At 50.2% G+C, this 21,578-nt stretch overlaps 2 protein-coding genes across 3 annotated transcripts in view; one reads left to right on the forward strand and one right to left on the reverse strand.

The window, feature by feature from the left end:
- CAV3 (caveolin 3) overlaps window positions 1-12,510 on the forward strand; it is a 28,907-nt gene extending 16,397 nt beyond the window's left edge. Inside the window, exon 3 of the mRNA XM_060022962.1 lies at window positions 11,768-12,510. Within this exon, the coding sequence (XP_059878945.1) occupies window positions 11,768-12,109 (342 nt within the window). The 3' untranslated portion in view covers window positions 12,110-12,510. The remainder of the gene's footprint in view (window positions 1-11,767) is intronic.
- Window positions 1-21,578, reverse strand: part of OXTR (oxytocin receptor) — a 44,565-nt gene that overhangs the window by 11,922 nt on the left and 11,065 nt on the right. Inside the window, exons 2-3 of one of the 2 annotated variants that reach the window (XM_060022959.1) lie at window positions 19,152-19,486; window positions 12,001-12,091 (exon numbers count right to left, since the gene is read on the reverse strand). In XM_060022959.1, coding sequence (XP_059878942.1) covers window positions 19,239-19,486 — 248 coding nt within the window. In that variant the 3' untranslated portion in view covers window positions 12,001-12,091; window positions 19,152-19,238. Of the gene's footprint in view, window positions 1-12,000; window positions 12,092-19,151; window positions 19,487-21,578 lie in introns of those variants that run through there. The other variant, XM_060022960.1, reaches the window with a different exon arrangement.

Consider the following 21,578-nt stretch of genomic DNA (forward strand, 5'->3'; position numbering starts at 1 on the left):
GGGCGGTTTCCAGCAGGGCTGCTGGCCCCTTGCAGGGGCCCCCACTGCCCCAGGCTGGGGGGCTGTACCCAGCACTCATGCCTGCTCCTGGCACGTGCAGCATCCAGGCCAGGCCAGAGGCCACTCAGAGGGCACCGGGACCCCTGTATGAGGGTTACCCTGCCTTCAGGGAGTCTCCTTCGCGGCCAGGCCTGAGTCAGGCCTCTTTCCTCACCCGATGCCATCAGCAGCCCGGCTGCCTCCAGGGCCACCCCTCAGTCCAGCCTCCACCTGGTAGCCACAGGGATCTTACTACAGCAGAATTCCTGGGAGAAGGGTACCCACCAACCAGCATCAAAGTCACTGGAAGGGCCTTTAAAAGGGCAGGTGCGGGGGCCTCCCGGGTGCTCTGTATACATCAGAACCACAGACCAGTGGTGTCCAGTAGAAATATAATGCGACCCATTATACAATCACCCTATGTCATTTTAAGTTTTCTAGCAGCCATGACTTTAAAAAGGAAAAACAAACAGGTAAAATTAATTTTCAAGATATTTCTCATTTAAGCCAGTATGTCCAAAATAGTATCATTTCAACGTGTAATCACTACAAAACAATTACTGGTGAACAATTGTATAATCTTTCTTCATCTTCAAAATCTAGTGTGTATCTGAGACGTGGGATGCATCTCAGTTCAGACTCCAAAGTTTTTATGAGAAACCCTTCTGTCTTTAGATTTCATATAATAAACAGTCGAAAACTGATTCACAAACCCAAACTGTGCCAGACATTCTTACAAGTTTCCCAGTCACAGAATTAACTATCAGTTTTTACATTTTAATTAAAATTAAACACAATTTAGAATCCTTCAGTTGCACTAGCCACAGGTCAAGTGCTCGTACATAGCTCAAGGCCACTGGATTAGACAGCGGGGTTAAGGGCTTGTTCTAAAGGACAGCCCTGCGTGGTCACCTTCAGTGGGACACCTCCCGTGCTGCATGAGTCTAACTTCCCCCCATGGCATTCGAACCCCAGCACATCTGGCCCCCACCTTCCCCTTCCACCTCCAGCTCCCATGCCTGCTGTGTCTTTGCCAGCAGCCAGCCTCCTCTCCTCCACGTGGTGGACGCCCACTCAGCCTTCGAGACCTGATTGAAATGTCACCTGCCCAGGAGGCCTTCCCCAACTCCTCCAAGCAACCAGGAGCTCCTTCCTCTGTGCCCTTACCTCACTCAGGGCATTTCCCTGTAACAGCTCATATTATGCTATTATTGTATTTATAAATATCATCTGTGGTGCAGAGAGGGCCATCACAGCACAGTTGGGGAAGTGCGGCAAAATTAGGGAATGAACGTTCCGAACTGAAAAGCACCATACGCACGTCAAACAGTATTTGTCGTGGTTTGTGCAGTGTGATCTAGACGCAACGGTCCCAGACTTGACACTAACAGATGTGGTTTGAAATCCAGACTCCTCTACTTAAAAGCAATGACACTGGCCCCCCTGTAAAATGAGCACAATTTATTCCCCCAGGGTAAATGGATCTCAGAGCAGCGCTGTGCAATAGAAATAGACCGAGAGGATTGCATGAGATAAGAGGTTTGAAAGTGCCTACGAGAGTCCCTGGCACACAGCAAGGGTGTGCAAATGTGAGCTGATTAGGAGCCTGCAGGACAAGAGAGCTAAGCCAGGGCCGGCGTTGACACTCAGGCTCCCCTCTGGTGGGCCCTGGCGGCTGCGGGAATGCAAAAGAGGACCCTTAGGGAGCATGTGTTTTCTGAAGGATCCCGCAGCAGGTGACAAGTGGAGAGGGGCTCTCGGGTCCCAGTGAGCCAGGAGGGAGCTGGCTCCAGGCTCGAGGCCCAGATTATAATCCAAGGCAGGGATGGGGGCGGCCACACGGATGCAGCTGCTTACGCAGCCTCCCAGGGGGCTGGGAGCTACCCTCTCCTGGAGGCCCTGAGCCCCAGAAAACCATGCCTCCAAGGTGAAGCAAGAGGCCCACAAATGTTCTTGTCGAGAGGAGATGATTATTTGGTGTATTTACTGGACATTCCCTGGTTTGGGAACTTATTTGACTTTTCCTTTCATTTTTAATGAGAGATGAAAACGTTTTGAAATTTAGAACAGGGATTCTAAAACTGAACCAGATAAATACCACAGACAGGTTCAAGAAGACTTCAGGTTGGTGTAATGGGATGTGAAAGAATGAAGAAAAGGAAGAAATAGGAGAGAGTGTGGCTGAAAGAGAGACGTCCATCTGAACAGGCTGGCCTTTGGGTCACTTGGATGTCTTTCATCGACCAGGGAAAGGACCGGGGGGTGGGGGGGAGGACAAGGGACCGAGAGGGTGAGGGGGACAGAGATGGAGAGAAAGAGAAACAAGGTCAGGCCAAGATGAAGGCTGGAAAGGCTCCCGTCGGGGTGGTGTCACATGTGGGAACAGGCTCCACGTGTGTGAGGATGACGCCGTAAGACGGTAGAATAAGACAGGCTACAGAGACCCAAGTCTAGTCCCAGCCCTGACTCTAGCTTGCTGTGTGACCCTGGGCAAATCCCTTTCCCTCTCTGGGCCTGAGTCCCTAGTGTAGACAGAGGCCGGGTGGAGAAAAGGGAGACCCGTCCCCTCCACCGACAGCTGCTGAGGCTTCACACAGAAAAGACCAGGGTGAAGAACAGGAGACGCACCCACCGGGCCCTTGGATTTGACCCTCAGCAGAAGGAGGTGCTCCCTCTGGATTTCTAGAGTCAAAACGTCCCCAAACTTCCCTGAGCAAGGCCTGGTGCTACCCTTGAACCCAGGCTGGAAAGTGAGTGCCAACAGCTGAGGGAGAGCTCCGCACAGCCCAGCAGTCTTGACTGTAATCTCCCAGCTCCGGGCTGGGCCTGGGCAGAGGAGAGGCTCACCTCATTCCCCTCACCCCCACCATCACCACCATTCATGGAACATCGATTCCACGAGTCATTCCTGAGCACCTGCTCCGTTCCAGGCTCTGTGCTGTGGCAGAGGACGTGGCAATGAGCAAGTGAGACCCACTGCGTGTAGGGCCCATGCTAGGCTCTTGGGGGGCGGGAAAGGAGGCCAGCGGTCCCTGGCACTCCAGCCGGTCAGCGAGGACACCATTCCCTTCAGACCCAGATTGCAAAGCCTCCAGCCCCTTCCTCGTGCATTCCTGCAGGCCCCCAGTCCCACCCCAAAGTCCACCAGTTATTTGTGAGAGGTCTCGGGGCTTTCTCATCAACACCCCTCCCCCTCCCCAACTCACACTTAGGCAGCCAGGCCCTAGAGCAGGGACATATGAACCCCTCGGCAGGCAGGTCCTTCAGCTTCTGGTTTCAACCACTCCCCTCAGGCACTCAGGGCCAGCCCTTCAACCAGGGCCGAGGGAGAGACCTGACCCCAGCCCATCACACTAGTTCCCACCTACCTCCAACCCACATCTGCCACAAGACCCTCCCCCTTCAGAAAAGCACACAGACAGCACCTTCTGCCTCTCAGCTTAGGCTAACAAACACCCAGAGGACCCAGTAACCCTCCTTCCCCCAAGGTCTCCAAACTCTGCTCCCACTGTGGGCCCATCTGGACACCCTGTTTCACAAAGATGAAACTGACCTGGTGCTTCCTCTTGAGAAGAATCCAACAGATTCCAAGAATCCAAGAATTCCAACAGACAGAGAAGATGAGACTAAAAACAATGAGAATGCACAGGTGGAGGTGATAAATGCCTTAAATCAGTGCCAGATGAAGGGTCACAGGAAGGAGGAAGACATCACTTTCATCTGGGAAAGTCAGGCACCAGCTTCATGGAGAGGTGGTATCCAAGGTGCATAAATAATAAGAAAAAAGTAAAATGTGGAAAGGGGGCATCAGGCTTTCCAAGAAGAGGGAACAAAATAAGCAAAGGCCACAACATAGAGGAGAGTGATGGGCAGAATCAGAAAACGTGAGGAACGGGTATTGCCACTCCCCTGCCTATGTCCGTGGCGGACTTTACTAATGGATCACAGCACGTTTCCAGGAAGCCATGGACCATCAGCTAGGCTGAGTTGGCCCACAGGCGAAACCTCTTTGCTACGCTGTCTGCAGGCGAAAAATGGGACTAGGAGAATCTGAAAGGGAATTTGTGGGATAGGAGGCAGAAAGGGCAGGTTGAGGCTGAATTAGGAAAGGTCATGACCTGCCAGGCATACCACACTGGCAATTCCTTCATTTTGGAAAGTACCCCTGGCAAGTACCTCTAAGAAGGGCTATACCCTGGATTAACTCACACTGAGGTATTTACAACACAGTGTTGGAGGGACTCCTGTGTATCAACTAGAGTTTTTAAAAACATCCACTTTCTTGGGGAGCTTGTGAAAATGCAGATTTCTGGGCCCTGCCACCAGAAATTTTATGAGGCAGGGCCAGTGAATGCTTTGTACTTTAAAGTACAAACAAGTTCCCCTTGTCCTATAGAAGATAACCCTGCAGTCCAGAGTTGTCACCAGTTTCCCCTAAAGACACAGCGTATCAGTTATCCACTGCTGTGTGACAATCACCCTAAAACTCCATGCTTAAAGCACCAAGGCTTTGAGGCTCTCTCGGTTCTGTGGGCTGAGCAGCCTCAGCTGGGCAGCTCTGCTGGTCTCACTGGCGGCCTCTCATGAGTTGCAGCAGCATCTCCTCTGCAGCATTCTGGCGGTTAAAGCGAGTCACAGGGCAAGCCCAGACTCCCTATGGTCTGAGACTGTGTGCTGAGAGGCATGACCAATCTGGGGTCATCTTTGGAGACTAGCTAACTTCCCCCCAGAAGCTGGTGCACAGCTAACCTACAGCTCAACCCAGGGCCATTCCTACTACTCTCCAGTCCACCGCACCAGCCTTCCCGAAGGCAGAGACTAAGGGGGCAGGGAGGGAAGGGAAGAGACGGGCAAGGACAGGGCTCTGAGATCTGATGAGGGCTCCTCTGGTGGATCCCTTCTCTTCACACACCCCCCACCCCGGTCACCCTCTGTTATCTTGGTCTCTTCACAGTTCCTTTATATGAACCCAAGTGTCCTTACCTCCAGGCCAGGTGCCCCAGGCACCCCCTGTAGGATGCCCTGGACCCCAAGATCCCACTAATCCCTGGCCCCCCTCTTCCTGCCCTCAGAACCAGTCTGTGTTGCATTCTTGCCTCACCTCCTGCTGAGGTACCTGGTCCTGCGATGACCCTGATCAGGGAGACAGCAGGAGAAATTCAGGCTCAGGCTTTGATGTCAGGCCAGCGTGGGCTCCACCCCTGCTCGTCCCTTACAGGCTGGGCGAAATGCTGGATGTAAGACACATGGCCAGAAACAGACACCTACAAGGGCCAAATTGTGGGCGCTACTATGGTTATCCCAGATTGTATAGAATTCTATTTTTTAATTAATTTTTTTGGAGTACAGTTGATTTACAATGTTGTGTTCGTTTCCGGTGTACAGCAAAGTGAATCAGTTATACATATACATGTATCCACTCTTTTTTAGATTCCTTTCCCATATAGGTCATTACAGAGTATTGAGTAGAGTTCCCTGTGCTATACAGGAGGTCCTTATCAGTCATCTATTTTATATATAGTAGTGTGTATGTGTCAATCCCAACCTCCCAATTTATCCCTTGCCCCCTTTCCCCCTTGGTAACCATAAGATTGTTTTCTACATCTGTGACTCTAGTTCTGTTTTGTAAATAGGTTCATTTGTGCCATCTTTTTACATTCCACATATAAGCGATATCATATGGTATTTGTCTTTCTGGGTCTGACTTACTTCCCTCAGTATGACAATCTCTAGGTCCATCCATGTTGCTGCAGATGGCATCGTTTTGTTCTTTTCTATGGCTGAGTAATATACCATTGTATCAATATACAGGTACCACATCTTCTTTATCCATTCCCCTGTTGATCGGCATTTACGTTGCTTCCATGTCCTGCCTATTGTAAACAGTGCTTCAGTGAACACTGGGGTACATGTATCTTTTCAAATTATGGTTTTCTCCAGATATATGCCCAGGAGTGGGACTGCTGGGTCATAAGGTAGCACTATTTTTAGTTTTTAAGGGACTACCATACTGTTCTCCATAGCGGCTGTTACCAATTCACATTCCCACCAGCAGGGTAGGAGGGTTCCCTTTTCTCCACACCCTCTCCAGCATTTATTGTTCGTAGACTTTTTGATGATGGCCATTTTGACTGGTGTGAGGTGACACGTCATTGTGCTTTTGATTTGCATTTCTCTGATAATTAGTGATGCTGAGCATCTTTTCACGTTATTGCCAATTATAACACGTGAAGCAGAGCTTTGCCGTTTCTCAGCTATTCTGCAGCTAAAGCTTTAACTTTACAGGCCAGTGCTTCTCAGGCTATCTGGGTGAAAGGTCAGTTTTATTATTATTATTCCAATCTGTTGTACACGAATCGTAAAAGTCAATAAAAATTAACTACTAGAGAGATGAACGGAAAAATAGGCATTGACAATGTAAGCTCCAATTTTTATTATTAGTAGAATCAACAGACATAAAATTATTGGCTCACATCACTGTGACTATTTCCAAATGCCTACTCTCAACTTCTGTACTTGCCTTGTTGGGAAGGGGGCAGTGACTGTGGACCACTCTTTAAATAGCAAGGTAATAGGTGAGAAAACCAAGACCCAACAAAGCTAAGCCACTCCTTTGGGTCTTGACTCCCGAAACTAACTCCGTGTCACTAGGGATGTTGGTCCAATCCTCTCGGCAGAGTTAAAACAAACAAACAAAAAACTGAAAACAAACAAAAAACACAGGCCCAGAGAGGGCAAGTACCAGGTCTCAAATCACACAGTGATACGCTGAACAAGTGGAAACTGGTCCCAGATATCTGTCCCCCTGCCGAGAGCCGTTCCCCCCACCCACAGAGCGCCTGTCTGAACTGCGCAGGGCCCTGGATGCCCAAGGACTGAGTCACGCAGGAATGCGGGGGAGGCATTTTTGAAGTGGGTGTGGCGTCTGGCCTCCCCCTCAACCGCCGCCCCAGCTCTGCTGTCCTGCACCTTCCCCACCCTGTTGGGGACGGCGGGAGCGGCGCTGGCCGGTTCCGATGAATCAACTGGCTGTCTTGCTGTTCCAAAAATAAATATGCCAGAGAAGGGGACACCAACCTTACGAGCAGCCCCTTTCTCCCCTTCCCACAGCCAGCCCCGCCTCCTGAGGCTCCGCCCACGGCCCGAGCCCCCTGCCAGCAGCCATCTCCCCTCCACTTCCAGAAACGAATTAAGAAATGAAGTCACCGTGCGCCTCTGATACACTGGCGCGTCTGCCCGGGGCTGCCTGAGCCGGCCTTATAAATATCTCCCCAAACTAGCGCGGTGACCAGAGAGCGGTCTCAGTGCTCAGTCCTGATTAGGAACGGCCTCCTCCTCCCAGGACTACCTGTCCCTCTGAGAGCATATTTTCGCATTCACAGACAACGGAGCTGTTGCCCTGTGCACAGTGCCTAAGGCAATTACTTGAAATAATTCAAATGCCAGCAACAACAGCTTCTACCTTGTGCAAAAAAAAAAAAAAAATCATTAACAGGCAGAGAGATCCTTGGGGGCAGGATTATTACCATAGCAGAAAAGGAGGGAAAAGAGGACCCCATCCATCTTACCTGCGCAGGCTGAGTACCCACGCACACACACATTTATGACCAGGTAGGTTGGAGAACTGTCGTATTTACGATCTGGGTGTCAGCAGCTTTTCTGAGATATATTTTCATAGGAACTTCAGAGCAATTGAACAAACGATTACTGTCACTGGGCAGCTACCGTGTATTGTACTAAGCACTGCCCAAGAGGAGGTGTGCCTAGCACAAGGCGGGTGCTTAATAAATAGTTGTTTGGATGGATGGATGGATGGGTATGAATTGGTGGATGATGGATGGATGGATGGATGGATAGACAGGCTGATAAATAGGTAGATGGATATGAACGGATGGATGCATATGGATAGACTGATGGATCCATGGATGGATGGATAGGTGGGTGGATGGATGGGAGAATGGATAGATAGATGGATGGGTAAATGAACAGATGGGGGGAAATGGATGGATGGAAAAGAAATTACTTCTGTTCTTCATAACAGAGTTGTAAGAAGTAGCAAACACATTTTACAGTTGAGGAAATGAAGCTCAAAGAGGTTATCTGCCAAGGTCACTCATCAGATCAGCAGCTGCGCTGGTGTGCAAACCCACCTTTGGGACCCTAGCTTCCTGTTGAGGAAAGCGCTCTGTAACGGCCACCAGCAGCTAACAATTAGTGATCAGGGATTCTGTGCCAGGCCATGTTCTGAGTATTTACATGTCGTATCTTATTCAATCCTCCGATAAACCTAATGAAATCAATCTAGGAAAGCGAGGCATATGAAAGCTAAGACACTTGCTGAAGGTCACAGAGCCAATAAGAGGCAGAGCTGGACTCAAACCTCAGCACTGCGACTTCAGTCAAGGGCTCTTTTCCACTTTGCCGCCTCTTAGAGGCCAGACACAAATCATCAAACGTGTTGAATGGAGGAATAAGTGAACAAAGCAGGCTGGGCTGCCGAGGGGCAGGGGAATTGCTGCCTGCTTGGAGCAGAGTGGGCGGCTGCGAAGAAGGGGCTGGGGGCCCTGCCCTGGGGCAGGTCTCTCTGGCCAACAAGGACCAGACCTCAGAGGGGACAGTCACCCTCCCTGAGAGCCAGCAACTGCCTCGGGGTCTGACCCTGGCTGGGGCCGCGTGAAGAGCTTAGATTAGAATCAGGACGCCCAGATGCACCTGTCTGCCCAGCTGGACGTGAGGAGGCAGGGCTGGGTCATCTGTGAGTGGGGAGACACGGTCCTAAGGAACAGTCGCAGGAGGGGCAGTAGCGGCCCCAGGCGCTGAATGGGAGAGAGGAGGAAGGAGGGAGAGCCTGCTGGATAAAGGCGGGGAGCACGCCTCCACCCAAAGGCCTCCCTCTGCTACCCAAGTTCCTGGGGGCACACCAGGATCCAGAGCCCAGCCCGGGGGCTAGGAGGCAACAGGCACAGGCCGGGCACGGCCATGATAGGGGAGGGGCGGGCTTCAGAGGTCAGAACACCTCAGTCGGCAGGATCCAGGCCCTGGGGGTTTGACTGAATCTCCACAATCATGGTGCATGTACCAGGTCAACGTTGGGATGGTCCCCCAGGGCCTATAGTCCCCAGCTTCTTGGATCTGCAAGCAACAGCAACTCTGGATTTCTGCCCATATAGACCAGATGTAGAAAGATGCCAGCCCTTTCCATCCACTCTCCAAAGCCATGGGACGTTCCCCAAGCAACTTGGGCCTTCTTTTACAAACATCCAGCACACTACTCCTGCTCTTGCCTCCAAACCCCCAGCCCCCCAAACTCCCAGCCAGACACCACCTCCACCTCCAAGAAGGCCTCCAGGAAGCAGTGCCACCCTTTCCAAGGAGATGAGGACCATATTCATATTCCTCCTTCCAGCCCTTCCCTTCCATCCAGGGGCCATCTGAGAGGTTATGTGACCTCTGCTAAACCCCTTCAGAGAGAAAGCTGGAGGTTGAGATGTACGAGCGGGTCCCGGAAGGACCTCTGCCCACCCAAGTCAGCTTCTGAACATCGCCTGCAGCCTGAAATCTCACCCCGTGAACTTTGCTCCACAACAACGTACCATCCCCAGGGTGGGGCTGCATCCTCAGCTGTCTCCAGGGGAACCCAGGGATCTGAGGCCTGGCACAGGAGCTCAGAATCCAGCCACACGAGAAAAACAGGCCTCAACACTGGACATACAACATGGTCATGTCCACTCCCCCCCACCAAAAGAGTTACACTGGAAAGAAAAACACCAAAGCAATAATAATTTTAGTACTAGAGAAATACAAATGGGAGATGCTTGTGTTTTGTTTTTGCTATTCCCTTAATTTTCTGCAATGTGGCTATGTTATAAGAAAAAGTAATTTTAATAATAACTTTAGGCATAGAGGGGATCCCCTTCCCCTCAAAAAGTAGGAAAACGGTTCACTTGGGAGTTGAAGTTTGAGCTCTGGCATCACTGGTCCCCACTCCCCCCGCCAATTAGTCTGATCCATCATGCATTCATTCAACCAACTACTATGAAAACAGCCCAGGAACACACTGCCCCCATGTTACAGACAAGACAGCTAAGGCTCAGTGCCACTAAATGAAATCACATATGAGAAAGTAGCTATGACGGTGCTTAATGCACAGCGGGGATTAGCGAAAAGTTAAGTGACTTGGCTGAAAGCAATCTTTTGTATTTCTTCCGTCTTCCCAAATGGGGCCTCAGTCACCATTTCAGTGGGATGCGTGAGCAGGATTCTCGCAGCTGCAAAGGAGGGATGGGGTGGGCAGCGGCAGAGGAAGGTCTGAGGTCGCTGCAGGACCAGCGTGGGGAGAGCAAAGCCTGTGTCCTCCACGGGTGCTGCGCTCAGACACCAGATGCCTCCACCAGCCAGGACGCCGCGGCCCTCACCTCACCACGTGCTGGATCCTAACACAGCTCTCAGGCCGCTGCACCTCCCTCTAAACACCTCCATGACCCCAAACCGGGCGGGATTCGGCGACGGCTCCCAACTCGCCCCCCACGTGCATCCTCACAGCTGCGGCAGCCAGAATGAGCCACTCAGAACTCAGATCAGAGATGCAGAGGACAGGCGGGTGGTTTCCAGAGGCGGGGAGAGGGGTGGTGAAATGGGTGAAGGGGCTCAACGGGTGCAAACTTCCAGTTATAAGTAAGTCCTGGGGATGTAAAGTGGAGCATGGTGACTACAGTTAACAACACTGTACGCAGCGTCTATTTAAAAGGTGCCAAGAGAGTAGTCCTAAAAGGTCTCATCACACACACAAATACGTAACTATGTGTGGCGACACACGTTAACTACACTCAGCGCAGTGATCATTTCCCAACATATACAAAATCAAATTATGTTGAACACCTGAAATGAATATAATGTTAGATGTCAATTATACCTCAACTGAAAAAAAGCTCAGATCCAGCCGAGCCACACCCTGTTCAAAAGCCCTGAGTGGCTCTCATTGCACTCAAGCCCCCATGCGTGCCCCGCCTGGCCTCTCCAGCCTCCCTCCGGCCTGGGCCTGTGCTTGGCCTTCCAGAAGCACCTACATCTCCCCAGGAGCACACACTGTCTATCCCACTGGGTCGCAGCAGCTGGTGCCCCAAACGCTCTTTTCCAGCCCACAACTCCTCCCTCCCCCTGGCTACCTCTAGGTATCCGCTTAGCTAGATGTCACCTCCTCCAGGAAGCCTGACACCCAGGCTAAGTTAAATGTCACCCTGTGGGTGCACACGGCCTGTCCTTCCCTTACCGGAGCACTGGTCACTGTGGTGTAACTGCCTGCCGCAAGCTCCAGGAGGGCAGGAACCTTCGCCTGTTCATCATCCTATCGGCAGGCACCCGGTACATTTTTTCAGGATGACTGTCCAATTCCCTAGGATCACAAAATAATAGAATTTCAGAGCCACGGCTCGTGGCCTGTCTCTAACTTAGTTTCTTTTAGTAAGTTACTCAACTCCTGGGGGCCTCTGATCCATCCATGAGAGAGAGAAGTGGACCGGCTCTTGTTCCTCTCTGCTCTGGGACAGCACTGGCATCACCTGGGACTTGTCAGAAATGCAGGATCTCAGGCCCCACCCTGGACTCACCGGGGTCAGAATCCCAGGGGGTGGGGCCCAGCCACCTGGTTTAACAAGCCCCCCAGGGGGTTCTGACGCTTGAGAAGTGGGTGGCTGCTGTGACTTGAGGGTTCCCCCTCCCACCCCTGCAGGTGGATTTCGAAGACGTGATCGCGGAGCCCGTGGGCACCTACAGTTTTGATGGCGTGTGGAAGGTGAGCTACACCACCTTCACCGTCTCCAAGTACTGGTGCTACCGCCTGCTGTCCACACTGCTGGGGGTCCCGCTGGCCCTGCTCTGGGGCTTCCTGTTCGCCTGCATCTCCTTCTGCCACATCTGGGCGGTGGTGCCCTGCATCAAGAGCTACCTGATCGAGATCCAGTGCATCAGCCACATCTACTCGCTCTGCATCCGCACCTTCTGCAACCCGCTCTTCGCTGCCCTGGGCCAGGTCTGCAGCAACATCAAGGTGATGCTGCGGAAAGAAGTATGAGGCTGGGTGGGCAGCAGGGGTGGCGGGGCAGGGGAGCCCCGCTGGGCTGGCCCCACCATCAGGCTCTGCGGGGCTGCCGGCAAGCTCTTTCTCCTTGGGGACCGCTGCTTCCCCCCAAGACGGGAGCACACAGAGCAGGGAAGCCGGAGAGAAAAGACAGCCCGCCACAGAAGCGCAGTGGCCTTCCCTCCGCCCCCTGCCCCACCACAACACCCCCCATGACCGGGTGCCAGGAAGATCATTGGCTAAGAGGCAGCTACCGCAAATCTTTGCATTCACTTGTACTGTAACGGCACAATCCAGCCCTCAGCTCCCACCTGGACACACCCCCTCCCCCCCAGGAAACCACCAGTGACTGCTGGCGTTAGCAGGGTGGCTCCAATAAAGGGTTTCCGGCTGCATCTGGGAAATGCTGTGTTTTGCATGTGTCCATAAGGTGGGTGCGCGTCCTGACCAGCTCCAGAAATATATTTCTCTGCCCTGAGAAACAGGAGGGGCAAGCTGGTCGGCCCTTCTCTTGGCCAAATGCAACAACCAGATTTTGGTTTCTCTGGGAATTCTTGTTTGCTGGGTATCTGTTCCTTGGGAGATTATTTCCCGTTGATTTCTGTTGCCCCTGGGCCAGCCAGGGGTCACCCACAGAAGAAAATGGCCGCTGGGTTAGAAGGGGAAGGTGATACTCCCTGGGCACCACTGAGGGCAGGGCCTGGGTTCAAAGCTCCCCTTTGGCTCAGACACTGAGCCCCTGGCACTGCCTCTTGGCATGTACACCCTCAGCCCCGCAGATGTGGTGATGGCATAAGGCCCTATTCAAGCATATGTGGACTCACCATGGAAGTAAAATGGAAATAAACGGCAGTGGAAAGGATATGTCCCACCTCCTGCCCACCTACACTCAGCAGCAACAAAACAACAACAAAACCCCCAGAAATCTTACATTCTTTAGGGATGCTTTTCCCAAGGGTGTTTCCAGAACTAAGTCCTCAGAAAAAGGAGGGGGGTGGCTTTTGCGCTTAAATTTGTTTGGAAAATGCTCCATATTTCTCTTAGAGATTTTTCAATAGACATTAGTACATTAAAGGCTCTGACAAGTCCCGCAGAAAAGAAAGCTGTTTAGGCCAATAGCCCCCAATCCTATATGACCCTTTTTTTTTTCATGCAACACCCATTTAAGTCTCATAAAATTCAGGTTCCAAAACACTTGGCCTGTTTTCAGAGGCATCACCTCACTGGCAGCCGGCCATGCGCCCAAGGGTCCTGGGGCAATGAGGTAGAGGGAACGGCACATGAACCAGAGACAGGGCACAGGCAGCCTTGGTTCTGCCTCTCCACCTAGTTGCCTTCTCTGGCCTCAGTTTAATCCTGCATGAAATGATCTCTAATGTCCATTTTAGCTCTTTTTACCCATTTTCGTTTTTTCGAGTATTTTCGTATGACATTTTCAAACAGCGAGGAATGTTGAAAAGGTTTGCCGTGAACACCTATCTACCCGCCATCTAGGCTCTATGATTCAGTTCCCTGCTCCTCTTTTGTTGCATCGCCATCCATCTATCATCCACCAATCTCACCTTTCTTTAGGCATTTTTAAATAAGCTGCAGATATTGGTATATTTTCCTCCTGAACACTTCATCATCATCCCTTACTTTTTGCAAACAAGGAAGTCACCGCCCAGAGAGGTCAGCCGACTTGCCAAAAGGTACACAGCTAGCCACATTCGTGCTGTGGTTCCAGCCCACTGCTCTCTGCTCTACCTGGGGCTCTTCATGTTCTCAAGTGGACGCAGAGCCCAGGCTCCTCCCACTAACAGGTATAAGCCAACATCGCTTACTCCCTTGCAAAGGGCCTCCGCATCAAACGTCTCTCACATTGTTAGGCCATCCGTTTCAGACTTGGAATCTTGGGTTACTTAGACTTTTGTTTTGTTTTGTTTTGTTTTGTTTGCGGTACGCGGGCCTCTCACTGCTGTGGCCTCTCCCGTTGCGGAGCACAGGCTCCGGACGCGCAGGCTCAGAGGCCATGGCTCACGGGCGCAGCCGCTCCGCGGCACGTGGGATGTTCCCGGACCGGGGCACCAACCCGTGTCCCCTGCATCGGCAGGCGGACTCTCAACCACTGCGCCACCAGGGAAGCCCTACGCAGACTTTTGACCATCGCCGCATTTGCTGTGACCTGACTTGACCCTGACGCCTATTTTTCAAGCTGGCTCTCCTTCTCTAAGGGCCAGGCTACGGCAGGTGCTCCATCCCCCGTGAAGCTCACGGGGCTGGAGAAAGGACACACATCCAGATGCATGTATGTCTGAGGTGTTGTTCCTTCTGGGGACCCCCGGCCCCAAGAAGTAGCTGGCAGGACAGCACGCTGGGGGCGTGATGAAAACGGGCCAGAGGAGGGGGTGGCATTCTGCTCTCTCTCATACGCGACGTCTGGCTCATCAGGGACTCTTGTTTAAGACGCAGGTTGTGATTCAGTAGTGGAGCCCAGGAACAAACACAAAACCACTTGTGATTCTGCAGGTGGCCCCCATATCCCACTGGAAGAAATATCCCTTCAAGGTGACAATCTAGCCCATTACGTCTGGAGTTAGACAGTGGCACACGGTGGGTGTGGCTACACCGTACAAGAGGTTTGTTCCTGGCTCTTAGCGCATCTTCCGACAGAACTCTGATAAGTCAGAGTACCTGTGACCCAAGAGATTGGGACCAGGTCCCCTCCTGCCCCCACCCCCTACCTGCCACAGCTCAGATGCACCTGTGTCATAATCAGACAGATTTATGGCGATTCAAGTCTGTAAGCCACCAGATGTGGTCACTGTTCTCAGGTTAAAGAAAGAAGGCAAAGCAATCTATGGAAAAAAATATGTTTATTAAGTGCACCTTCTATAAAGCAGCCAATGAAGCAGGCATCTCATTACCGGGCACATCATTCACCAATGAGCACAGAGAGCAGGTGCCACAGAAAGTCACCAACTAGAACAAGATCGAGGAATTCACATTCTGCATTTAGGGGCATTTCATCGCAATTAAACACAAAAGGTCGAGCACTTTGAAACCAGGATCTTCTTAAAAGGCAGCTTCCTGCAGTCATAACCCATAGACCCATCCCCCAAGGGAGACCAAATGGTGTGACAGACTTTTTTCAGGGCCTAAAGAAATAAGGCTCTGAGTCCTCAACTGTTCGCATTTCACTTTTCAACATCAGAACAATGAAACATTCCGGAAGAAAATCTGCACGCTCCAATTTATTGGCACCTCCAGGCACGTGTTAGGTTTGTAAACAGGCCTGGAACGGTGGGCAAAGGTGGCTGGAGGACCTTAGGAGTGGGGTCCAGAGGAGGACAGAAACGACCAAGCCCCAGGCAGCGTCCTGGACCCCTACTCTCCTTCTTCCAGACTTCGGTTGGGGAAGGAGCAAGCGATTGTGAAAATACTCTCCAGGACGAGACTGGGAGTGGACGGGCGTGTAGCCAGCGGCGCTGCTGGAATCAAATGTCACTGACTGGCTACAAAAGACTCCTGTGCCATAATGAGAGCCAAGGTCCCAACCAGAGCTTTCACGGGAGAAGAATGAGGAAGGTGTCCCAGTTGGTTCTGGTGCCCAAGAACCTTGCAACTCCTGGGTTCTCAGCAAGGTTGTGCCCGTGGTCAGAAAAATCTATTGAGTGGCTGTCTCCTTGATCCCCAGTGGCCTCTGGCGGCTGCTAGAATGGCAACTTTCCGGGGAACAGCAGAGAATGGGGCGTCTCTGGCTGGTGAGCAGAGAGGCTCAAATGCCAACAGACCCCACCACTGCTGCACTTGCACCCAGGGTGCCCAGTGTCCTGGATGTGGGCACGGAACCCCAAACCAGAACCCTGGTAGCTTCCCAAAGAGCCAGGACTGGCTGGTGTTGACACTAAGCGCCCGTCACAGCAACACTGCACTGCCTCCGGGCTCAAAGATGACATCGTCCTCAGTCTCCAGTTATACTGAAGATCTTATCCTAAATGCTGGGGTTTCGAACACTGGCATTTCAGTGCACGCCTCTCTTCTCCCTGAACATCCAGACCCTGCTAGCTCGTTCTACTGTGTGCGTATGTGCACGTGTGTATACAATGCAGTGTGGAGGGAGAAGAGGAAAGTGTGTGTGGAGATCTGGGGCTTTGGGAAATGCTCTTGCTGTGTCACAGTGAGTCCAAAAATATATATGTGCAAATAAAAAAAGTGCCCCAGAGTGCCACTGAGCTGGCCAGTCCCAGTCGGAAAACCTCTGATCTATAACGGCCTGTATTTAACGACTAAAGGTGTTTCCTGGACACAGTCATGTTGTACCTCAAGGCTGAGAGGACATCTGACGACACGTTTACCGGGTATTATCACTGCTGGTACTTTTGCTGAAACCGGAAACACCATCTCTCGCAGGAAAACTGAGTAAGAAAACCATGGATTCTTCTGAAATGGTGAGTCAGTGAGAAACAAAAGTTCTGGGAGGTAAGAGATTCCAAGAAATGCATCCTTCAAGCTGGTTGCCTCTGAATTCAGCTCGTCAACATTATTTTAAGTATTTAATTCAGTGGCTTTTAGCATATTCTCAAAATCGTGCACATCACTAACCAAAGAAAATTTTCATCACCACAAAGAAAGCCCATATGGCGCTCAGCGGTCACGCCCCACCCAGCCCAGCCTCCAGCCCCTGGCAACCACTGTTGTATAATTTGTCTTGGTAATTTTGCCTATTCCGGGCATTTCATATAAATGGAATCATGGAGTATGTGGCTTTTCGCAAGGCTTCTTTCACTTAGCATGATGTTTTCAAGGTTCCTCCATGCTGGAGCCTGTGTCAGTACTTCCTTTCTTTCCATAGTTCAATAATGTGCCATTGCATAGATACACTACGTTTATTTATCCATTCATCAGTTGGTAGGTATTTGGGTTATTTCCATTTTTGGCTATTATGAATTATACTGCTATAAACATTTGTGGACAAGTTTTTGTGTGTATATATGCTTCCGTTTCTCTTGAGTAAATACCTAGGAGTAGCATTTCTGGCTCACATGGTAATTCTATGTTTAACTTTTTCAGGAGCTGCCAAACTGTTTTCCAAATTGGCCGCACCATTGTGCCTTCCCACGAGCGATGGAGGAGAGCTCCAGTTTCTCTCCATGCTCGCCAGCACCTATCATTGCCCATGATTAGAGCCGTCTTAGTGGGTGTGCAGTGCTACTTCACTGTGGTTTTGATTTGCATTTCCCTCGTGAGTTAATACTGAGCACCTTCTCACGTGCTTATGGGCCACTTATATCTCTTCTTTGGAGAGATACGAAAATACGTCTATTCACTTGTTTGTTCAAATATGTTGCCCATTTTTTAAACTGGGTTATTTGGCTTTTCATTCTTAAATCGTAAGAGTTCTTGATGTATTCTAGATACAAGTATATGGCTTCCAAATATTTTCTTCCATTCCATGAGCTCTCATCACTTTCTCGACAGTGCCCTGTGAAACACGAAAGTTTTGCGCCCCATTTTGATGAGGTCCAATTTATCTATTCTTCCTTTGACTTCTGTTTTGGGTGTCATTATCTAAGAAACCATGGCCTAACCCAAGGTCACAAATATTTAGCCCTATGTTGTCTTCTAAGACTTTTATAGTTTTAGCTCTTACATTTAGGCTGATGCATTTTGAGTTAATTTTTGTATGTAGTATGAGGTAGAGGTCCAACCGCATTCTTTTACATGTGGATATCCAGCTGTCCAGGCGCCATTTATCGAAAAGACAATCTCCCCAATTTAATTCTCTTGTCACACTTGTCAAAAATCTTTTGGCCATAAACATAAGGGTTTATATCTGAACTCTCTATTCCATTATATTGGTCTATATATCTGTCTTTTTGTCTATATCACATTCTTTTGATTACTGTAGCTTTGTAATAAGTTTTGAACCAGGAAGGGTGAATCCATCAACTCTGTCCCTGTTTTTCAAGGTTTATTTGGCTATTCTATTATTTGTACAATTTCCATGTGAATTTTAGGATCATCTTAGCAATTTGTGCAAAGAAGCCAGCTAGGATTTTGATAGGGATTACACTGAATCTATGAGATCAACTTGGAGAGTACTGTTATCTTAACAATATTTAAGTCTCTGAGCCATGAACACAGGATGTCTTTCCATTTATTTAAGTCTTCTATTCCTTTCAACAATATTTTGTAGTTTTCAGGATGTAAGTCCTGCACTTCTTTCATTAAATTTATTCCTTTTCTTTCTGATACTATTATAAATGAAATTATTTCTTAATTTCATTTTCATACTGTTCATTGCCAGTGTAAAGAAATACACTTGATTTTTGTATTGACCTTGTATTCCACAACATTGAATTCATGTATTAGTTCCAATGCGTTTGTGTGTGCATGTGTGTGCATGAATTCCTTAGAATTTTCTATATACAAAATCACATCATCTGTAAGGAGTTTTACTTCTTTTCCAATCTGGATGTCTTTTATTTCCTTTTCTTTCCCAACTGCTTCTAAAGTATTAGCTTCTTAAACATTTTTTTCCTCTTAAATATTTTTAACCCAAGTTTTAATTGGCTGCCTGTGCCAGACAGTCTCCTAAGAGAATCTCCTGCTCTAGGGCTACCATCTGACAAGCTGGCGCTCAAGGACGCTAGCACCAGTCCACTCAAAGGCAGAAGCACTCTGAGGCCAGGAGGATATCAGCACCATCACCACCAAGGTCCCATTTCTCATCCCAAGCTCAGAACACTAGGCTTCCGCACCCATCTGGTCACCAATCCTATACTTACTACCTTTCACAAGACCCCAGGATAAAGGAGCAAAATGATACTGGAGTGAAATTACAGGTCCAGGGGAAACAAAACAAAACAAACCCACAACCCATCCAGCAGCCAGATGAAACAGTGGGGTCGGGCAGCAGGAGCACCCGTGGGAGCCCAGGGTAGATCGGGGCTCGGCTGATGGCTGAGTCACCCTATCACCTTCCCCCATGGAGACCACTTCCCCACCCCACTCGAGCCCCACAAGGTGCGGAGGGGCACAAACTGAAAGGTACCTTATACACACACGTACACGACCACCAATGGCCAGACTGTCCCTGTTGTACAATCCAAGCCAAGAGGGGTGGTCCTGGCCCCGCCGGTCACACCGTGGACGGCTGCGAGCAGTCCCTCTGGCTGGAGCTGTCCGGGCTCAGGACAAAGGTCGACGAGTTGCTCTTTTTGCTGACGCTTGCCTCCCTGGGCCGGCGGCCCTTCAGGCAGCTGGACGAGCAGCAGAGGAAGCGCTGCACGAGTTCGTGGAAGAGGTGGTCCGTGAAGAGCATGTAGATCCAGGGGTTGCAGCAGCTGTTGAGGCTGGCCAGCAGCATGGCGATGATGAAAGCCGAGGCTGCAGCGGGGGGAGGGTGGGGAGAAAGGAGGACAGGGCATCACTGCTGGGGCATGGAGCATCACCTCCTGAGAACAGAGGCCACAGGCCAGTCACAAGACAGAGGACCAAAGAGACCAAGTCTGCCTGCCTTCCATATCCATGCTCTGGGTGTGCACTCAGCCTACCCCCCACGCCTCCCCCAGCTTAGCCCAGCCCTGGAACATTCCCTGTCCTTTCTCCCAAGCGAAGGTTACCCACCACGGGCTTCCATCGGCACGGCCGCCTGTCCGTCCATTCATCACTCACCCCGCGAGTATCGACTGCGTCCCACTCAGAGTATCCAAGAGCTCAGAGACAGAAGCTGCCAGATCTAGTTTGTATTCTAGCCCCGCCAGCAACAAATACTTTAACTCCCCAAGAAACGCTGTTGCCTAACCTTTAAATGGGGATAACAAGAGTCCCCAGATCTCCCGGGAACACTGCGAGGGTGAAAGAGCACCTGCTACCTGAAGGATGCTTAGGAGGTTCCCAGGCAGAGAAGGGAGGAAGGGCGCTTCGGGCAGAAGGAACGGCGCAGGCAAAGGCGCAGTGACAAGAAGGCGTGTGCTGCCTTCACAGCTGAGAACACTGAAAGTGTTTCTGTGAAGATACGCCTAAGAGCACTGCTTCAGCCGACAAATAAGACTTGTGCAGGAGAAGGGGACACTAAAATTATGTGAGGCACTGTGCAGAAGCTACTACACTGAGGATTTACTGGATTTCAGGTAAAATTAATGATCAGAAATCAACTTCAAGACATTGCTTGTCACAAATTTAAGCTTCAGGGAGGAAGAAAAATTCCTAATCCTAAGTACCTCCAAATAGGGGGTGGGGTGGGGAGCCTGGGTTTCCTTCAATGGTCTTAATCTGACAAATGTACACACTCCCAGCGGCAGAGGAGGACACAGGCAACCCCCCCCCCAGAAACCCACATGGAAAACGGTGTTCCCAAGAATGCTGTTCACGGCCACACCCTTACGAGTAATGGTAACTGCAAGAAGGCTTGGAAAATCCACTAGTCCGATATTTTCTGCAACAAGTTTTCAAGGAAGAACTCCAGAATTCAAAAGCTCAATCCAGGAAAGAATTTCTCACAGGCCAACTGGAGTTGCAAGATCTAGACACCACTGTGGACGCAGACAGAGCACAGAGATGTCTGTCAGCCACGTCTCCAAGCACCAAAGGGGGAGGGTGACTGTTTAAGAGGAATTCAGTGGTTCTCAAAGTGGGGTCCCCAGCTCACCTGGGAACTTGACAGAAGTGTAAATTCTGAGGCCCCACCCTAGATCTAGTGGATCAGACTCCTGGGGGTGAGGCTCAACGATCTGCTATAAACAGTCCTCCAGGGGATTCTGACGCACACCCAAGTTTGAGAACATCATCTGCTCTAATTACCTGGTGCACCTGCTGGAACAAAAGAAAGCTAAAACATGCAAAGTCCACAAGTCCTGCAAACGAAAATGTTTAGAAAGCAAAGGATTAGAAAGTAAACCTAATCCTTAGACTAAAATAGTAAAGATAAGTGAAGGGTGGGGTGGGGGGAAGCCAGTACTGTTGAATTCTATGAAAGAGAATGGAAAAAAGTATTTGATTTCCATGTGTAAAAAAGGATGAATTTAAGTTTAGAAACCTGGTGAAATATCACAAAGTCTAAAAATATCTCAAAATTGTAATTAAACATATAAAATAAAAGAGACAAAATAAACACATAAAAGTCAAAATTTAAGAAGGCATCGAGGGACTTCCCTTGTGGTCCAGTGGTTAAGACTCCGTGCTTCCAGCGCAGGGGGCGCGGATTCGAGCCCCGGTCGGGGGATAAGATCCCACATGCTGCACGGCACGGCAAAAAGATTTAAAAAAAAATTTTTTTAAAGGCATTGAGAAGTAAAGTGCCAGACACAAGGGAAGAACACAGGCGTACAGAGCTGTGAAATGGGTAGAAGGACGTGTCGGGGACGCAGTTCTCACTTGAACAGAAAGGCAGCATGTTCTACCTCGCTGAACAATTACAAGGCATTATCTTAGCTATTCATGTAAGTTACTCGCCTCACTCTGGACATTTGGATCTTTT

Source organism: Delphinus delphis, chromosome 10, assembly GCF_949987515.2.
Source record: "Delphinus delphis chromosome 10, mDelDel1.2, whole genome shotgun sequence".
NCBI classification, from domain to species: domain Eukaryota; kingdom Metazoa; phylum Chordata; class Mammalia; order Artiodactyla; family Delphinidae; genus Delphinus; species Delphinus delphis.